This window comes from Hyla sarda, chromosome 7, assembly GCF_029499605.1.
Source record: "Hyla sarda isolate aHylSar1 chromosome 7, aHylSar1.hap1, whole genome shotgun sequence".
NCBI classification, from domain to species: domain Eukaryota; kingdom Metazoa; phylum Chordata; class Amphibia; order Anura; family Hylidae; genus Hyla; species Hyla sarda.
The window spans coordinates 225,084,551-225,104,655 of record NC_079195.1 but is presented as its reverse complement, the minus strand read 5'-3'; the positions used below and the strand labels follow the sequence as shown (position 1 = coordinate 225,104,655).

Here is a 20,105-nt window from a genome sequence, read left to right as displayed (position 1 = left end):
TGATATAGAATGTGCTGCATATCATCATAAACAAGCATATATAGGTATTTAAGGACACATGTATAGCATTTATAGACCCTTAAAGGGGTACTCCGCTGCTCAGCGTTTGTAACAAACTGTTCCTAACATTGGAGCCAGCGCCGGGAACTCATGACATCATAGACCCGCTCCTCATGACGCCCCGCACCCTCAATGCAAGTCTATGGGCTGTCACGCCCCCTCCTATAGACTTGCATTGAGGGGGCGGGGCTATGACGTCACGAGCTCCCAGTGCCGGCTCCAGCGTTCAGAACAGTTTGTTCCAAACACTGGAAACAGCGGAGTACCCCTTAAAGGGTAGGGTCACACGTAGCGCATTCGTGTGACAGCTGAAAATACCCTGCGGATTCTACAGGGTCACCCGGCCGCAGCCCTGTGTGTGCAGTAAGGTTTGGAGGCTTGTCACATGTGTTCACTGGAACTAGCCTCCAGACCTCACTGCACACACAGGGCTGCGGCTGGGTGATCCCGTGTGTCTGCTCTTAGCAGAATCTGCAGTGTTTTTTTTTTCTGTGGCGTGAAATATGCTGCAGATGCGCTATGTGGGACACTACCCAATAAGTATTCATTGCTTAAATGGGAATGAGTGTCTAATCAGTGAGAAGGGGGGTCCGATCACAAGAATGAGGGTCCTTTTTCCCCTCAGTAATTGGACATGTGCACTGCCACTTCATCCAACTCGGTGGGGGGGGGGGGCCACGCCCCCTACCATAGACTTGCATCAAGGGGGCGTGGCGTAATCACTTCAATGCTGGGGCAGTGGAGTACCCTTTTAAAGTGGTACTCCGGTGGAAAACATGTTTTTTTTTAATCAATTGAATGGAGCAACAGTCAGAAATGCAAGCTGCCGTCCCATTCAACTCCACAGACTTATCAGTTCAGCGCTCATCCTTAAAGGGGTACTCTGGTGGAAAACATTATTATTATATTTTTTTTTTTAAATCAATTGGTGCCAGAGAGATAAACAGATTTGTAAATGACTTGTAACTTCTATTAAAAAAATCTTTTCCCTTCCAGTACGTTTAAGCAGCTGTATGCTATAGAGGAAATTCTTTTCTTTTTGAATTTCTTTTTTGTCTTGTCCACAGTGCTCTCTGCTGACACCTCTGCCCATGTCAGGAACTGTCCAGAGCAGGAGAGGTTTGCAATGGGGATTTTCTCCTGCTCTGGACAGTTCCTGACATGGACAGAGGTGTCAACAGAGAGCACTGTGGACAAGACAAAAAAATAAATAAATTAAAAAAAAAATAAAAAAGAATTTCCTCTGTAGCATACAGCTGCTTAAAAGTACTGGAAGGGTAAAGATTTTTTAATAGAAGTCATTTACAAATCTGTTTATCTCTCTGGCACCAATTGATTTAAAAAAAAAAAATAATAATAATAATGTTTTCCACCAGAGTACCCCTTTAAGGATGAGCGCTGAACTGATAAGTCTGTGGAGTTGAATTGGACTGCAGCTTGCATTTCTGACTGTTGCTCCATTCAATTGAGGGGGGACACGGGGGACCCACTGTTCTCATCAGTGGTAGGACCCTGACAATCATTCTACCTTACAGATAAGTGATGAGTGTCGTTGGTGGGAAAACACCTTTATAAATTATTTTTTTATTATTATTTATTTTAAGACATTCTTAGCTCCCAGATAGGGGACGGCCCAGCTCCCCCAGAGTTCCATAAGGTGAATTTTGCAAGTTATGTAATGCCACATTGAGGTGGCGAATCCCAACATAACTAAGCAGATCAACCATTACATTTGGCTGGATAACAATTCCTATGGGAGCGGTAACAGAGGCCACATGTATTTTTTTTTAGGTGTGCAACTAGCTGCCCTTTTGGCCTTCTTATTCCCGTAAGGGATCATTCACACTACGGAATTTGTGCATGAAATTTCTAAAAGGAAATTCCAGGCAAATTCCACTTACAGTAGCCCCTCCAGAATCTGCTGTGAACAGTAAGCGCTGTCCTGTCCACTACAACTACATGTTCAATATTCCGGCGGAATCCATGGCCTCCGGAACTTCCGTAGTGTGAACTGAGCAACAGAATCCTGTTCAATGGGATCAAGCTGCAAGTGCAATTCGCTATGAAATTCCGTAATGTGAAGGAGCCCAAAGTGTCACTTACCTTCAATATCAAAGACAACGGGTAGGATGCAGCTTTAGTGGGATTGTGGATTTTTCTATAGGTTTGCAATAATTTTTTGAGTAATAATAATATTATATTTGTATATTTGTATTATTGCTTATTTGAAAAATAACAGAAGCAATCAAAATAATGCTAATTATGAATAATTAATGGGTACTCTTTCCTTCTGGAGAGAGAGTTCTGGCTTGGCATTAATCCCGATTAGCTTTTTATATTCCGTAACTGGAGCTAAGCTGATACCAGGGAACATTGCCTGAAAAGGTGATGCAATGAGCTGATTTGCATATTCCCCTATATATATATATATATATATATATATATATATATACACACACACACAATTTTTTCATTCTTATATTTTTTATTATTATAAATTTTATTATTATCATCTTACATTTTTTTTTCTTTTAATCCAGTAAAAAGTCTTAATTAGGATTTTATTTTTTTTTTAATTTTATTTCAGCATATTGAAAACCAGAAAGTATGGTGTTTATTTGTCAAAAAATGTATTAATTTGTCAAAAAATATATTTATTTGTCAAAAAATTTATTAATTTGTCAAAAAATGTATTACCGTATATACTCGAGTATAAGCCGAGTTTTTCAGCACGATTTTTCGTGCTGAAAACACCCCCCTCGGCTTATACTCGAGTGAACTCCCCCACCCGCAGTGGTCTTCAACCTGCGGACTTCCAGAGGTTTCAAAACTACATCTCCCAGCAAGCCCGGGCAGCCATCGGCTGTCCGGGCTTGCTGGGAGTTGTAGTTTTGAAACCTCCGGAGGTCCGCAGGTTGAAGACCACTGCGGCCTTCAACATCATCCAGCCCCCTCTCACCCCCTTTAGTTCTGAGTACTCACCTCCGCTCGGTGCTGGTCCGGTCCTGCAGGACTGTCCGGAGAGGAGGTGGTCCGGTGGGATAGTGGTTCCGGGCTTCTATCTTCACCGGGGAGGCCTCTTCTAAGCGCTTCGGGCCCGGCCTCAGAATAGTCACGTTGCCGTGACAACGACGCAGAGGTGCGTTCATTGCCAACGTACTTCTGCGTCATTGTCAAGGCAACGCCTCTATTCCGGGCCGGAAGCGCGGAGAAGAGGCGCCCCCGGTGAAGATAGCAGCCCGGACCACCTCCTCACCGGACCACCTCCTCTCCGGACAGCCCTGCAGGACCGGACCAGCGCCGAGCGGAGGTGAGTACTCAGAACTAAAGGGGGTGAGAGGGGGCTGGATGATGTTGAAGGCCGTAGTGGTCTTCAACCTGCGGACCTCCGGAGGTTTCAAAACTACAACTCCCAGCAAGCCCGGACAGCCGATGGCTGCCCGGGCTTGCTGGGAGTTGTAGTTTTGAAACCTCTGGAGGTCCGCAGGTTGAAGACCACTGAGGGCGAATGATGAGAAGAGGATGATGAAGGGGGGGTGTGGGGATGATGAAGGGGGGTGGGGATGATGAAGGGGGGGGGGTGGGATGATTACAAGGGGATGATGAAGGGGGGGATGTGTGGGATGATAAGGGGATGATGAAGGGGGGATGTGCGGGATGATAAGGGGATGATGAAGGGGGGATGTGTGGGATGATGACAAGGGGATGATGAAGGGGGGATGTGTGGGATGATAAGGGGATGATGAAGGGGGGATGTGTGGGATGATGACAAGGGGATGATGATGAGGATGTTAATGACGGGTCTGGATGATGACAGGGGGGGATGAGGTATTTCCCACCCTAGGCTTATACTCGAGTCAATAACTTTTCCTGGGATTTTGGGTTGAAATTAGGGGTCTCGGCTTATACTCGGGTCGGCTTATACTCGAGTATATACGGTAATTTGTCAAAAAAATTAATTTGTTAAAAAAATAAATGTATTTGTCAAAAAATTAATTTATTTGTCAAAAAATGTATTTATTTGTCAAAAAATGTATTAATTTGTCAAAAAATGTTTTATTTGTAAAAAAAAATAAATTTGTAAAAAAAATAAATTTGTCAAAAAAATAAATGTATTTGTCAAAAGCAAAAGGGCAGGAGGACACTAAGCATTTGATATATGCGTCAAAAAACAAAAGTCTTACCCCAAATAAGTTCAGTAATTTTCTGGCCCCCTATAAATAAATCATTGGTTGTGAAAGGAAATTGTTTTATGTGCAATGAGAGGGGGAAAAAAAAACCCTCTGGATCAGTGTTTCCCAACCAGGGTGCCTCCGGCTGTTGCAAAACTACAACTCCCAGCATGCCCGGACAGCCGTTGGCTGTCCGGGCATGCTGGGAGTTGTAGTTTTGCAACAGTTGGAGGCACGCAGGTTGGGAAACGCTGCTCCAGAGAAAACCAGTTCATCCTGCAATGTCCTGGCTAAATTTCATCTATGGCTTCGACCTTTCGCGGAGGTCAAGGGTGTTTGACTTGAGATTATGCAACCTGCAGGTTTGTTCAGACTCTTCAACTATGGCTCATATGTGCAATACAGGTCAGTGTTACATCAAGGGCTCACGTCTTCCCGCCCGCCTGCCCCACTATTTCCTATAAGTCCTATAGAAATGAATGGTATGGAGGCCAAATGGGGAGTTTAGGGGCCCCCACTCTGGCCCCACATGGCAGGAATATCCCTTCAGGGTCTATTCACACATACAGTATCCTGCGCAGGATCGGAAGCTGCAGATTTGAAGCTGTGTGCAGTCATTTAGTTTACATTGAACTCTGCAGCATCAAAAATGCGCTGGATACTGTGCGTGTGAATACACCCTTAGGGTACGTTCAGAGGAGCGGATTTACAGCGGATTTTACGCAGCAGATCCGCCGCTGAAGGACCTCTGTATGCTGCCTTTACATGTGCCTGCTCGGAGCGGCAATACGCCGCTACGAGCAGACACACTGCGATGTGAGAGTCACCGGGCGCATGCGCAGTATACTCGCACATCGCGGCAGCTCTCGGCTTGGCTCATTGAGCAGGGGGAGTGGCCGCGACGTGTGCGAGTACACCGCGCATGCGCGGCGACTCGCACTTCGCTTCAGTGTGTCTGCACATAGCGGGGTATTGCCACTACGAGCAGGCACATGTCTATACGTACCCTTAGGTTATGCTCACAAGGGCGGATTACCTGCAGATTTTACGCTGCGTATCTGCTGCAGAAAATCCACAGCGGATTTTGCTATTATTCACTTCAATGGTTTCAAAGGAAAATCTGCAAATCTGCCTCTATTGCGGATTTTCTGCTGACCCATCGAAGTTAATGATAGAGAAATCTGCTGCAGATTTTCTGCAGTCGATATGCAGCGGAAAATCTACAGGTAATCCACCCGTGTGATCGTACCCTAAGGGTGCGTTCACACGAGCGGATTTTCGCAGCGGATTTTCGCAGCGGATTTTGCTGCGGATCCGCTGGTGAAGGCCCGCTCTATGCTGTCTTTACATGTGCACACTGCGATGTGCGAGTCGCAGTATACTCGCACATCGCGGGAGCTCTCTGCCTAGCTCAGAGCAGGGAGAGCGGCCGTGATGTGCAAGTACGCCGCGCACATCGCTGCAGTGTGTCTGCTCATCGTGGCGTATTGCCACTACAAGCAGGCACATCTAAAGACAGCATAGAGCGGGGCCTTCACCAGCGGATCCGCAGCGTAAAATACGCTGTAAATCCGCTCGTGTGAACGTACCCTTAGGGTACGTTGACATGTGCGTATTTTCTGCTGCAGATCTACTGCAGATTTGCTTTAGCAGATTTTGCTTCCCATTGAAGTCAATGGGCATCAAAATCTGCAGCAAAAATACGCACGTGTGAACGCACTCTTCGTGTGCATTCACAAGGCCCCTAAAGTGCTGCCCTCTTTGTACCTGCTAATAGCGGCAATCCTCCGCTACCAGCAGACACACTGTGAAGTGTGAGTCGCAATGTATCCGCACATCCCGGCCGCTCCCCAGGCTCCCTGAGCTACACAGAGAGCGGCTGCGATGTGTGTGAGTACACTGCAGGGTAACTCGCACATTGCAGTGTGTCTGCTGGTAGCGGCGGATTGCCACTATTAGCAGGCACAAAGAGGGCAGCACTTTAGGGGCCTTTGTCAGCGGATCCGCAGCTGCGAATCCACTGACAAATACACCCGTGTGAATGCACCCTAAGGGTATGTTCACACGTGCGGATTACCTGCGGAATTTCTGCAGCGTATTTGCTGTGCAAAATCAGATTTTGGTGCCATTGACTTTAATGGTTCAAAATTAAAATATCTGCAAATCTGCCTCTATTGTGGATTTTCTGCTTACCCATTGAAGTCAATGGTAGAAAAATCCGCTGCGGATTTTCGGCAGTAAATACGCTGCAGAAATTCCGCAGGTAATCCGCCCCTGTGTGAACGTACCCTTTTAGGGTGAATTCATATGCGGCAGATTTGTTGCTGCTGTTGAAATTTCTTTCAACTGTGCATTCAGAAATTTCTGCACCACATGTGTTGCGTATGAACAGCCACTTAGTGTGAATATTATTTTATTTATATGGCAATTATTTTTTTTTATTATCAGTCTTAAACCCGTTTCTCTAATACAGAGCTCTTGAAGATAAAGGGTTATTTTGAATGTAATAAACTTATTCACTATCCAGAGAATAGGAGATAAGCATTATATTACAGGGGTTACTCCAGTGGTTGGACCCCTAGCAATCTGACACTTATCCCCTATCCCAGTGTTTTCCAACCAGCGTTCCTTCAGCTGTTTCAAAATTATAACTCTCAGCATGCCCGGACAGCCAAAGGCATGCTAGGAGTTGTAGTTTTGCACCAGTTGGAGGCACCCTGGATGACAAACACTGCCCTATACTGTTGATAAGGATATTAAACCTTTCAATGATAAGTTTCTAGTTGAACGCAGCCACCACTAGGGGGAGCTCACTTTGCACAGTTAATATATTAAACTTAATTATAACACAGTATGCAATAAGCATCCCCATATTTTTGTCATATTGATATGTTGTAGTTTTTTTTAGTCTGTAGTTACCCCTGATCTACTATATAGAGACTACAGGCTTATGTTACCTTACTACCGATGATAGATCGGACTTCGTCATCGGGAGAGGTTGGGGTCCCAGAGATGTCAGGGTTGCTGTTGCTAAGGCTTCTGGAGCGGTTCAGGTTTAGGCTGGCCGGTCTGTTTGCCGTCCTGGCCATTGTGGCGTAGTGCATTGATCCTCCGAGACCTCCAGGCCCTGAGGGGGGGGAAAAAAAATCCATATAGAAACATAAATTACCAGGTTAATACTGGTGTAAACAGAGAGACAGAGGGGGAGAGAGAGAGACACAGAGAGAGACAGAGACAAAGAGAGAGAGACAGAGACAAAGAGAGAGAGAGACAGAGAGAGAAAGACAGAGAAAGAGACAGAGAGAGAAAGACAAAGAGAGAGAGACAGAGAGGGACTGAGAATAGAGAGAGACAGAGAGAGATCGAGAGACAGAGAAAGATAGAGAAAGAGACAGAGAGAGACAGAGAGGAATTTTTCACAGTACAGCGCTCCCACAGGAAAAGAAGAGAACTGCAGGCTTGTCGGGAAATTTAATGGGCACATACTGAAGTCAATATAATTGAAATTGTACAAAATTGTAAACAAAATGGACTAGTGATTCCAAACCAATGTGCCTTCAGTTGTTGTAAAACCACAACTCCCAACATTACGCCCCGGAAGAAGCAAACAAAGCGAAACGTTGGGTGGTGTTGGAGGTCCTACTGTGCCCCCACTAGGTGATACCTTGAATACCCTTATTACTCTATTGTATTTATTATGTTTATCTCTAACTGCAGTATTATAGGATATATAGTTTACATAGGATATGCTGTATGTTTGTTCAGCCTAGATTTGTGTAGTTACATATCCAGCAGACCTCCTATTCTGCCTCCTTGCAGACTTTTCTCTGTTATTACGTATTTTTGTGATTTTAAATGTATGTCTTTTTGATGCATATATGTTCAATAAAATGTAAATACTTTTTGATCTATATACGCCTATCTTTCTTTGGTAGTTTTTATAGCTAATGCGTAGGATCTTACATGCTGGGCACTCTCTGTATGCACAACATTTTTAATGGAAGGGTCTTGGGTGGGGACTTTAGGATGCAAATGCGCAAAGTAAAAACCGTATACATTTTCCCGTATGGAACCGTATACATGTGTGTTTCCCATTGACGTCCATGTTAAAAAAATAAAAAAATAAAAAATGTATGCGGTTGCAGTACGGTTTTTAAACCGGAGACAAAACCGTGGTCAACCACGGTTTTGAGTACGGGAGAAAACCGTACTGCAAGCAAACCGTACGCAACCGGATGCATACGGTTTTCAATTATTTGTCTATGTATACGGTTTTCAATACGGTTCCATACGTTTTCAATAATGAGAACGTATACGGGAAACGTACTTGAAAAATGTGGTGTGAACCCAGCCTAACCATGGAGACACACGGCTACGCATACGCGCTCTAGACACAAAACGGTAAGGAGTATTAGAATTTCTACCATTAGATTACCTTGGGATGGCGAGTTGGGATCGGTGTTTGGAAGCCTGAACACGTAGTGTATGTAAGACGCCAGGAGATTGTTCCTTCCGTGTTGGTCCTGATTTCCTTCCAGGTTTTTATGGAGTCTATTGGTGATGGAAGCCATGGCTTCAAACGACGCTTGACCTAAGTTAACTAACAAGAACAAAAGTTTTATGGCGCCATCAGGAGGAGAGAACTTGTCACAAGGAAGTCTCTGTCCATTAAACGTGTAAAGTCTTAATCCCAACCCCAGACGCCAAACGCGGTGGTCATAAAACGTTATGGACGCGCTGTACGGGCTCGGCCATTAATCTTTATCTAGCCACAACTGCAAGAGCTTTTTCCACTTACCGATCTGACCGGCAATGACCGGCGGGCGCACGACGAGGAGAATCAATTTGTCCAGGAGGAGGTGGAGGAAGTGCACAACCGGTTCCAGCTGCGCTGAATTTAAGGCCAGGATGCTGCTCTTCAGCTCGCTCTCCAAGTTATTTTCCATGATCCTTATATCCCCGATACGGACGGGGAACATGTGCTCGTCCAGAGCGTGAACCAGGGCAAAAAACTTGTCAAGGGACTGATCCTGCAAAAAATAAATAAATAAAAATAAACAAATGAATAATTAAATAAATAAATAACATAATAATAAAAAATATTAATTATAAATAATTATTATTGGCATCAATAATAATAAAAATGATCATTATTAATAATAATGCTAATAATAATTTATATATTAGGTGAGGTATTAAAAGAAAACTGTCAGCCTGTTCACCCATACTAAACCCACTGGGTTATAGTGCGGGTGAACAGGAGTCCAACGAGGGGTCACTTACTTAAATATGTCCAGTAGGTCCTGTGATATGTCCCCCAGAAGATCCTCTGCTGAATTTAGGGAAACGCGCAGGGGAGGGGCTCCGCCCACTCAATTTACATATTCCTTGTCTGTGACTCCAAATCCTAGTGAAGTGGAGTTACAGACAAGGAATATGTAAATTGAGTGGGCGGTGCCCCTCCCCCAGTGCGAGATTCAGCCCCGCCCCCCAGTGCGTGATTCACTGAATTTAGCAGAGCATCTTCTGGGGGACATATTTAAGGACCTACTGCACATATTTAAATAAGTGACGCCTTGTTGGACTCCTGTTCACTCGCACTATATGCCAGTGTATTGGGTTTAGCATGGGTGAACAGACTGACGGTTTTCCTCCATGTCACGTCAATAAAACCGAGCTGGTATACCACAAATGTCCAGATGACAAGAGTGGCGGTGTTTCTGTAAGAAAGCAGCTGTGTTTTTGTAATCCTGGAAAACCCCTTTTAAGGATGTATTCACACGCTAGTAACTAGCAGCGGGTTTCTCGCTGCGGGAAGCTCACTGCGAGTTACGCTACCATTCATTTGAATGGGTCCGCGGACAGTCCGTAAATTTGTCACTATTGCGGACTGTCTGTGGACCCATTTAAATCAATGGTAGAGTAACTCGCAGCAGGAAACCCGCTGCTAGTAATAGCGTGTGAACGCACCCTAAGGCTGGATTCACACTATGGAAGTTCCGTGCGGAATTCCGCTTTGAAATTCTGCTTGGAAATTCGGGTGCCGCAGAGTCACATTGCTGTCAATAGGAGTCAGCAGCACAGTGCACACTAGGGAATTTCGGTAGGGGAAAGCTCCACCAAAAGGACAAGCTTGTTCACACTTTCGTCAGAATACATTGCTATGGGGACAGACACCGTCCCTGTGGTCTGCGCCGGCCACCATTGGAATCTCAGCCTGGAGAAAATATTTTAAAATCTATCAATTTGTGTTTACAGCTTTAAAGCAGACCTGTGTGTTTCCATAGTAACAGACTACAACAAACCCCATGCAGTCTGACGTGCACTCACAGCCCCCTTTCTTTAGTCCCATATTATGCATGTATAATTTACACGTATATTTGGTAGGTGAGCAAGATGTGGGATAGTGTTCCGAAACCATCAGATATCCAGTTGTATCAAAACATGTGAAATGCGGCTGTCAGGGTATGCTGGGAGTTGTAGTTATTCAACAGCTAGAGATTCATAGGCTGGGGTACACGGAAGTAGAAGATAGCAAAAGGAAAGTATGATTTCAGTGAAAAAAATCTAATTGGAGTGCTGCTCACAATTAAATGATAACCGAGGTATATTTGGATGTACACCTATACCCTGGGTGTCAGTAAGAGCTAAAATAGTAAATATAAAATATATCTAAACCTCAATGACATCACCAGTAATACTGGTACATGATGGATTTCACTGAGATAAGAGACCGCGCTTCAAATACATGCAATTAAAATAAATACATTTATAAATAAATACGATACAGGGCCCTTGTGAAAGGAAAACATTAAAATAATATAAACAATCAGAAAACATGTATATTGCTCACTACTAAATATGGAGATGTTATGACATTTAAAGGGGTACTCCCGTGGGAAACTTTTTTTTTTTTTTAAATCAACTGGAGCCAGAAAGTTAAACAAGATTTGTAAATCACTTCTATTAAAAAATCTGAATCCTTCCAGTACTTTTTAGGGGCTGTATACTAAAGAGAAATCCATTTTCTCTGATGTCATGACCACAGTGCTCTTTGCTGACCTCTGCTGTCCATTTTAGGAACTGTCCAGAGCAGCATAGGTTTGCTATGGGGATTTCCTCCTGCTCTGGACAGTTCCTAAAATGGACAGCAGAGGTCAGCAGAGAGCACTGTGGTCATGACATCAGAGAAAATGCATTTCTTTTTTGGATTTCTCTTTAGTTTACAGCCCCTAAAAAGTACTGGAAGGATTCAGATTTTTTAATAGTAAGTGACTTACAAATCTGTTTAACTTTCTGGCACCAGTTGATTTAAAAAAAAAAAAAAAGTTTTCCACGGGAGTACCCCTTTAATTCACTGAATTCATTGCATTCTCGGGCATTTAATTCTGTGAATTAAATGTCATAACATCTCCATATTTAGTAGTGAGCAATATACATGTTTTCTGATTGTTTATATTATTTTAATATTTTATATTATTTTAATATTTTCCTTTCACCAGGGCCCTGTGTCATGATATTTATTCATATATGTATTTATTTAATAAAACCTGCATGTATTTGAAGCACGATCTCTTGTCTTAGTGAGATCCATCATGTACCAGTATTAAAGTATGATTTCAGGTCAGACTACTCCGGATATGTTTGTTGTCTCTTAACATGACAACATTTAAAGGGGTACTCCAGTGGAATTTTATTACTTTTTTAAAAAATCAACTGGTGCCAGAAAGTTAAACAGATTTGTAAATTACTTCTATTAAAAAATCTTTACCCTTCCACTACTTTTTACCAGCTGTATTCTACAGAGGAAATTCTTTTCTTTTTGAATTTCTTTTTTGTCTTGTCCACAGTGCTCTCTGCCGACACCTGAGGCCCCTATCAGGAACTGTCCAGAGCAGGAGAAAATTCCCATTGCAAACCTATGCTGCTCTGGACAGTTCCTGACATGGACAGAGGTGTCAGCAGAGAGCACTGTGGACAAGACAAAAAAGAAATTCAAAAAGAAAAGAATTGCCTCTGTAGCATACAGCTGCTTAAAAGTACTGGAAGGGAAAAGATTTTTTAATAGAAGTAATATACAAATCTGTTAAACTTTTTGGCACCAGTTGATTAAAAAAAAAAATGTTTTCCACTGGAGTACCCCTTTAAGTTTGCATAGAAACTGAATGCACAAAATTAAGAGTATTGGACTGCACTGGGACCACTGAAAATGGTCTTTATTTTACCAGCACAAAACTCTGGATTATCAGACAGCAGATTGGGGTAGGTCCAGGCATATCTGCAAATCTGCATCAAACCCCCATGAACAGGTGAAACGCAAAAAATTTGAATAGCGTGCAAAAGTCCATTGTATTCCATTAATGCAACTTCAAAAGGAAAGGAAGCATGAAGTGCTCAAATCTCCTGGTAGACTGATGCGTTGACCCTGGACTTAAAAGGGTACTCCACTGCCCCAGCGTTCGGAACCTTTAGTTACAAAAGTTGGGTTCGGGCAGCGGGGTTGTGACGTCACGGCAACGCCCCTCAATGCAAGCCTACGGGAGGGGGCAAGTCTATTAGTATCATCTGCAAAGATTGCTACTTTACTATTCAACCCCTCTACAAGGTCATTAATGAATATATTAAATAGGACAGGACCCAAGACGGACCCCTGTGGTCCCCAGTAGTAACAGTCACCCAATCAGAATAAGTACCAATTATAACCACCCTCTGTTTCCTATCACTGACCCAGTTACTTACCCACATTCTCCCCCAGCCCCATCCTTCTCATTTTATGCACCAATCTTTTATGTGGTACAGTATCAAATGCTTTGGAAAAATCCAGATATACGACATCCAGTGATTCCCCCTGGTCCAGTCTCACCGCCTCATAAAAGCTGATCAGGTGACAGGACCGATCCCTCATAAATCCATGCTGATATGGAGTCATACATATATTTTGATCAAGATTCTCCAAAATAGCATCTCTTAGAAAACCCTCAAACAATTTACATACAACGGAGGTTAAACTAACAGGTCTGTAATTGCCAGGGTCACCTTTTGACCCCTTTTTAAATATTGGCACCACATTAGGGGTCTGTCTATTACAGTACTTAATTCCTTTAGAACATGGGGGTGAATGCCATCTGGGCCTGGTCATTTGTCTAGTTAGATTTTTTTGTAGGCGGCACTGTACTTCTTCCTGGGTTAGACAGGTGACCTGTACTTCTTCCTGGGTTAAACAGGTGACCTGTACTGGGGAGTTTACCTTATCTCGCTGTATTTAACCTGACATTTCATTTTCCTGAATTTACTATATTCACACATGGCAGATCCACTGCAAATTTCAAACAAAAAATCTTCTGGGGATTCCAGTAAAATGCACATGGATAAGATTTTACATATGATGATGATTTTCATAGAATGCAGAATGCTCACTTTTTTTTTTTCTTCAGAATTTCACAGCAGATTTTATCACTTTAAATGTAGCCGAGGCAAAATCCACACCAAAGTCTTCATTCAGGTGACAGATTTTGCTTCAGATTCTTACTGATATCTCAGCCATGTATTGTACTGCACAAGAATGGATTTTTTGTTATTTAACCCACCTGTGTGTGAACTGAAGAAACTGAGACGACCTCCACATTGAACACTCCTTTATGATTGTCAACCCACTTCATGCCAGGTAGCGGGACCTGAGAAATCGAGAAGGCACTGAAATTAATCTCATAAGTTAAACAATTAAAATGTGGCTGCCTGCAGTCACCACTAGGGGGCGCTTTGTGGGACACAGTATATTACTACAGTAAGTTCTTATTCACATGACTGTTTTGAGCAACATTCTGAATGACAAAGCATCAAATTCATCCAAGGGAATCTATTGGTTTTAGATTTTAAAATAAATTGTCGATGTTGTTTCAAACAACTTTCCTCTAATTGATAACCAATGCGATCCCTAACATATGTGTAAATCACTTCCAAAAAGGACTCTGAAACCCCAGAAAAAACTGCTGTAATGTGTTGACCACTAGGTGTATCACTTCCTTGTAATCTGTCCACTGCCTGTTGTCAGGGGAATTCTGTCTCTAGTAATAGCTAGATCAGGACATTTTCACTTGAAAATCGAGGCAAGAGACCGTTGTCTACTACATCATGGAATAAACCACAAGTTTTGCTTTACTTAATTTTGGAGTGCTGCCTACTATTTTCTTTAGATCAGGACATAGCTATTAAAGGAAGTAGGGGTGGGGTGTACTATGTGCTACAGCAGTGTATCCCAACCAGGGTGCCTACAGCTGTTGCAAAACTACAATTCCCAGCATGCCCGGACAGCCAAAGGCTGTCCAGGCATGCTGGGAGTTGTAGTTTTGCAACAGCTGTTGGCACACTAGTTGGGAAATACTGTGCTAGAGAGAAGAGAAAGCTTGGGCTGTGTACCTGCAAGTAGAACCAGTCTGCCTGCTAATGATGATCCATACTGTTCCTCAAAGGTAAATCAAGGCTTCTCTCACATCTCTGACCACCAATAAAGCCCTTGTGTAACCACCAGTGAATCTACTGCTGTATGTCCACAGTGCTGCAGTGTAATCTCCCCTCCCTTTAGCTTCTCAGCAACAGCTCAGTGCTAGTTATAACCCCATCCTTGCTGTGCTGTTGCTTTATTTCCATTCCCATAGCACCATTTAAACCCATGTAAAATGATTCAGTAATCCTTCCTTCTTCCACATGATATCAAGTACTGTACTGTGTAAATAATCAGCCAGCCTGTTCAGTCCAGTGAATTTTCTCCAGCACTATGTCATGGTATACCAGAGGGGAGTATGTGCTGTGCTGTGATTGGCTATAGAAGCAAGGGAAAGGAAGTGCTGTGTGTGTACTACTGGCAAACAGCCCAGCTTTGGTACCGCCTACTGAAATGCAGAGAATAATAAATAGCTGTGCACTTAGCATATATCCAATGAATAAGTGACAAGTGTCTTTCTTGGTACAACCCATGTAAGGCTGCATTCACATCTCGGGTCCCGTATCCCGTTTCTGTACACAAAACGTCTCCAAACCGGGCCAAAATGTTTGCAACCGTATATGCCTCCTCACGTTTTAAAAAACCGTATACGGTTTGAAAATGGATGTCCGTTTGCATACGTTTTTATACATTTTCATTGAAAAAAAAATGGATACAGTTTTATGTTTGTCAACATTTTAAATAAAGTTTTTCTTTTTTTATAGAATTCCCCCCCCCCCCCCCCCCCCAAAAAAAAAATGAAAAACAGTATTGTGCAAACCGGATGTAACCGTACGCACATACGGTTCTATATGGTTACCATAGAACTCCATTGTAAAATAACCGTATACAGGTTAAATACGTTTTTTGACCGGGACACAAAACCGAAGTAGACTACAGTTTGATGTACCGTTAAAAACCGTATAAACCCGTAAATGGTGCAAAACGTACACAACCTGATGCTACGGTTGGCATACGGTTTACAATGAAATGTCTATATATACGGTTTGCACTACGGTTCAATACGTTTTTTTTTTCAATGAAACCGGATACGGAAACCGTATTGCAAAAACGAGATGTGAATGCAGCCTAACAGAGCCGACACTATCCAGCAATATACTCAAGGGGGGAGGTGCATAAATTACAGGCCCTGACCTCTGGGGAAAGCACTGAATAAGCTTGTGGGGGTTTCTCTAAGGACACAGGAAGAAACAACTGTCCAGTTTTCAAGCGGCCGTTCTGCAGCATCGGAATCCACTAGGTAAAAAGAAAAAAGAAACGAGGGTTACAATGTATCCGCAAGACAAAACGTCTCCATATAATGTGATATAATATAATGGTCCATACTGTATAACCAACGGGAGTCTCCAGAGGAGTGTTCTGCTTCTGCTGGCAGCTGACATGGTAGAATGTAAATAACAAGTGGTGATGATCTGTTAACGTGGCCGGCAGCTGGATCTTGATTTCCTCATGGAAGTCCGGAGACCTAAATGGATTTTATTAACATTAAAGGGTACCTCTCATGAAAAAAACTTTTGATATATTATAGATTAATGTATGCAGAATAACTTCACAATTGCATGTTATTAAAAAATTATGCTTCTTTCTATTTAATTTTCCACTTTGAAGAAATGACCACTAGGGGTCTCCCTACCAGTCCTGGCAGCAAGCATTTCAGACTCATGCTGGAGTCCTAAACACTACGAGCTGCCAGTCTGCTTTGTTCACAAAGGAGGACACTCAGAGCTGCCAGCCTGCTTTGTTCACAGCCTGTTTGGCTGTGAACAAAGCAGGCTGGCAGCTCTGAGTGTTTAGGACTCCAGCATGAGTCAGAAATGCTTGCTGACAGGATTGATCGGTAAAAATACAATAGAAAGAAGCATATTTTTCATTAACATGCTATTGGAAAGTTATTCAACATTCATTAATCTAAAATATAGCAAAAGTTTATTTGATGAGAGGTACCCTTTAATAGTAAGGACATTACTATCCAATTAGGAAGGGTAAAAAATTGGGACATAAAATGTGTGCACAGCAGGGGTGTAAGGAAATATTGCATATATGAACTGTCCAGAGCAGGAGCAAATCTGCAGAGAAAACTTCTCCTGCTCTGGACAGTTCCTGAAACGGTCAGAGGTGGCAGCAGAGAGAACTGTGTATGACTGTAAAGACTACATGACTTCCTCCAGGACATACATCAGCTGATTGGAAGGTCCTTCCTTATAATAAGAACGATTAAAGAGAAACTCCAGAGAATTGTTTTCTTCCAAATCAACTGGTGCCAGAAAGTTATACAGATTTGTAAATTACTTCTATTTAAAAATCTTAACCCTTTCAGTACATATCAGCTGCTGTAGGAAGAAGTCATGTAGTCTTTCCAGTCTGACCACAGTGCTCTCTGCTTCCACCCCTGTTCATGTCGGGAACTGTACAGAGCAGAAGCAAATCCCATAGTAAACCTCTCCGATTATGAACAGTTCCTGACACGGAAAGAGGTGGCAGCAGAGAGCACTGTGGCTGACTGTAAAGACTACACAACTTCCTCTGGAGCATACAGCAGCTGATAAGTTCTGAAAGGATTAAGATTTTTAAATAGAAGTTATTTGCAAATCTGTCTAAATGTTTACCATAAGGTGTACAGTGTGAAGACGAAACCCTCCAAAATGTGCAAAATTTGTGGTTTTCATTTAAATTTCCTCCCTAAAAAAATTATTTTTGGGGTTCGCCGTACATTTTATGGTAAAATGAGAGTTTTCATTACAAAGTACAATTGGTCACGCAAAAAACAAGCCCTTATATGGGTCTGACTGACTGTAAAGACTACACAACTTCCTTTGGAGCATACAGCAGCTGATAAGTACTGAAAGGATTAAGATTTTTAAATAGAAGTTATTTGTGTCTTTAAATTTAAATTTATGTCACCAGTTGAGTGCACCTTGAATTATTGAAAAAACAGCTGCAGCTTTATGGTTGCGCTACAAAAACTCTCCGCGTAGCCCCTTGCCTTTCATAAGGCGCACCCCTCAAATTCTGTCAATAAAAAAATAAATAAAAAATAAACCCTGACCTGTTGTGGTAGACGACAGCAGTGTACGCTTCTTTCGAAAATTCTGGACAACTTGATTTTCCAAAGATCACCTAAATGTGCAAATAGAAATGGTGAATATATGAGACCAACAATACCGAGATGCATGATGGGAGACTGTCACTTACCGGCATGGCGTTACTGGGATCCTCTCCGCTCATGAACTGCACTTTTACTGTAATGTTCCTCGCTGACCCCTGTCGATTTGCAAAATTAAGGCTTTGGGGATAAACGTACAGGATGTTCCTGCAGAATAAAAGAAAGAAAGACAATTATGGTATAATAAATGTAACTGGTTTAGCAATGCCAGTATAGTCACATGATCAATCTTTGCAATGCTGATTGGCCTAAATGGGCCTCTGTCACTTTAAGAAACTTTTGGTATGTTGTAGAGACATGACAAAAGTTTGGATCGCTCAATGTCCGTGCGCAGACCCCGACTGATAACAAGAAGGGGAGACGTATGTGAAAAGTGCGTTCTCTCTCCAAGCTCTTAGTCACGTGACTGAGACAATCTTAAAGGGGTACTCCGCCCCTAGGCATCTTATCCCCTATTCAAAGCGATACGGGATGAAATGTCTGATCACGGGGATCCCGGCGCTGGGAACCCCCGCGATCTCTTCTGCAGCACCCCATGTCATCTTGTGCAAGGAGCGAACTTCGTGGTCGCGGTGATAAGACTCAGAACCCCCGGACAGGCAGGGGGAGAGAAGCGGGTGGCTGGCGGCGGCGGTCTATGGCACCGCAAAAAGCCGCTGCAGTTCATTGATTTAAAGCGCCCGCTTTAAATCAATGATCTGCAATGGTGTGTGTGTGTGTGGGGGGGGGGGGGGGTAAATAGCCGATAACTTATACCGGAATATTGGTATACGTTATCGGCTATCAGCCCTAACCTCCAAAGATTAACGGTGTCGGCCCTAAAAAAACGATATCGGTCGATGCCTACTGAATACTACAGAGGAAATTCTTTTCTTTTTGGAACACAGTGCTCTCTGCTGACATCACGAGCACAGTGCTCTCTGCTGACACCTCTGTCCATTTTAAGAACTGTCCAGAGTAGGAGAAAATCCCCATAGCAAACATATGCTGCTCTGGCCAGTTCCTAAAATGGACAGAGATGTCAGCAGAGAGCACTGTGCTCGTGATGTCAGCAGAGAGCTCTGTGTTTCAAAAAAGAAAGGAATTTCCTCTGTAATACTCAGCAGCTAATAAGTACTGGAAGGATTTAGGTTTTTTAATAGAAATAATTTACAAGTCTGTTTAACTTTCTGGTACCAGTTGATTAAAAAAAAAATAAGTTTTTCACAGGAGTACCCCTTTAAATAGGGGATAAGATGCCTAGGGGCGGAGTACCCTTTTAAAATGTAAGTCTATGGGATGGTCTTTCAATATCTAGGACAAGTCAAAAAAATATATGTTTTAAAAGGACAGATACACTTAAGGAAGACTAAGTACGGTAACAAAAACACAGCAGCAAAACATTATAAAAAAAAATCCAAATATATATTATTGATTGAAATAAAAGGATACAAAAAAATTAAAAGAAATAAAATTATGCTGACAATAAAGGAATGTGCCCGTAGGTGGCGCTAGAAAACAGAGAAATGTTTCCCAACCAGGGTGCCTCCTGTTGTTGCAAAACAATGCCCAGCATGTCCGGACAGCCTTTGGCATGCTGGAAGTTGGACTTTTGCAACAGCTGGAGGCACCCTGGTTAGAAAACATTGGCCAAAGGCTATCTGGGCATGCTAGGAGCTATCGTTTTGCAACAGCTGGAGGCAACCTGGTTGGGAAACACTGATCTAGATGTACATGTTTCCATTCACTGACTGCAAGCACAGATCCTGACATGGTGAGAAATTAAAGGGGTACTCCCATGGAAAAAAAAAATCAAATCAAATCAACTGGTGCCAGAAAGTTAAACAGATTTGTAAATGACTTCTATAAAAAAAAATCTTAATCCTTCCAGTACTTATTAGCAGCTGTATGCTACAGAGAAACTTATTTTCTTTTTGTCTTGTCCACAGTGCTCTCTGCTGACACCTGATGCCCGTCTCAGGAACTGTCCAGAGCAGCATAGGTTTGTTATAGGGATTTTCTCCTGCTCTGGACAGTTCCTGATACGGGCATCAGGTGTCAGCAGAGAGCACTGTGGACAAGACAAAAAGAAAATAAGTTTCTCTGTAGCATACAGCAGCTGATAAGTACTGGAAGGGTAAAGATTTTTTAACAGAAGTCATTTGTAAACTGTTTAACTTTCTGGCACCAGTTGATTTAAAAAAAAAAAACACCCCCTCAATGCAAGTCT

At 42.7% G+C, this 20,105-nt stretch overlaps 1 protein-coding gene across 17 annotated transcripts in view; it reads right to left on the bottom strand.

The window, feature by feature from the left end:
* Positions 1 to 20,105, bottom strand: part of DOCK7 (dedicator of cytokinesis 7) — a 211,460-nt gene that overhangs the window by 93,187 nt on the left and 98,168 nt on the right. For all 17 annotated transcript variants that reach the window (XM_056532871.1, XM_056532874.1, XM_056532880.1 and 14 more), the window contains exons 15-22: positions 17,926 to 18,043; positions 17,780 to 17,850; positions 16,060 to 16,198; positions 15,868 to 15,969; positions 13,820 to 13,906; positions 9,031 to 9,262; positions 8,668 to 8,832; positions 7,190 to 7,359 (exon numbers count right to left, since the gene is read on the bottom strand). In XM_056532871.1, coding sequence (XP_056388846.1) covers positions 7,190 to 7,359; positions 8,668 to 8,832; positions 9,031 to 9,262; positions 13,820 to 13,906; positions 15,868 to 15,969; positions 16,060 to 16,198; positions 17,780 to 17,850; positions 17,926 to 18,043 — 1,084 coding nt within the window. The remainder of the gene's footprint in view (positions 1 to 7,189; positions 7,360 to 8,667; positions 8,833 to 9,030; positions 9,263 to 13,819; positions 13,907 to 15,867; positions 15,970 to 16,059; positions 16,199 to 17,779; positions 17,851 to 17,925; positions 18,044 to 20,105) is intronic.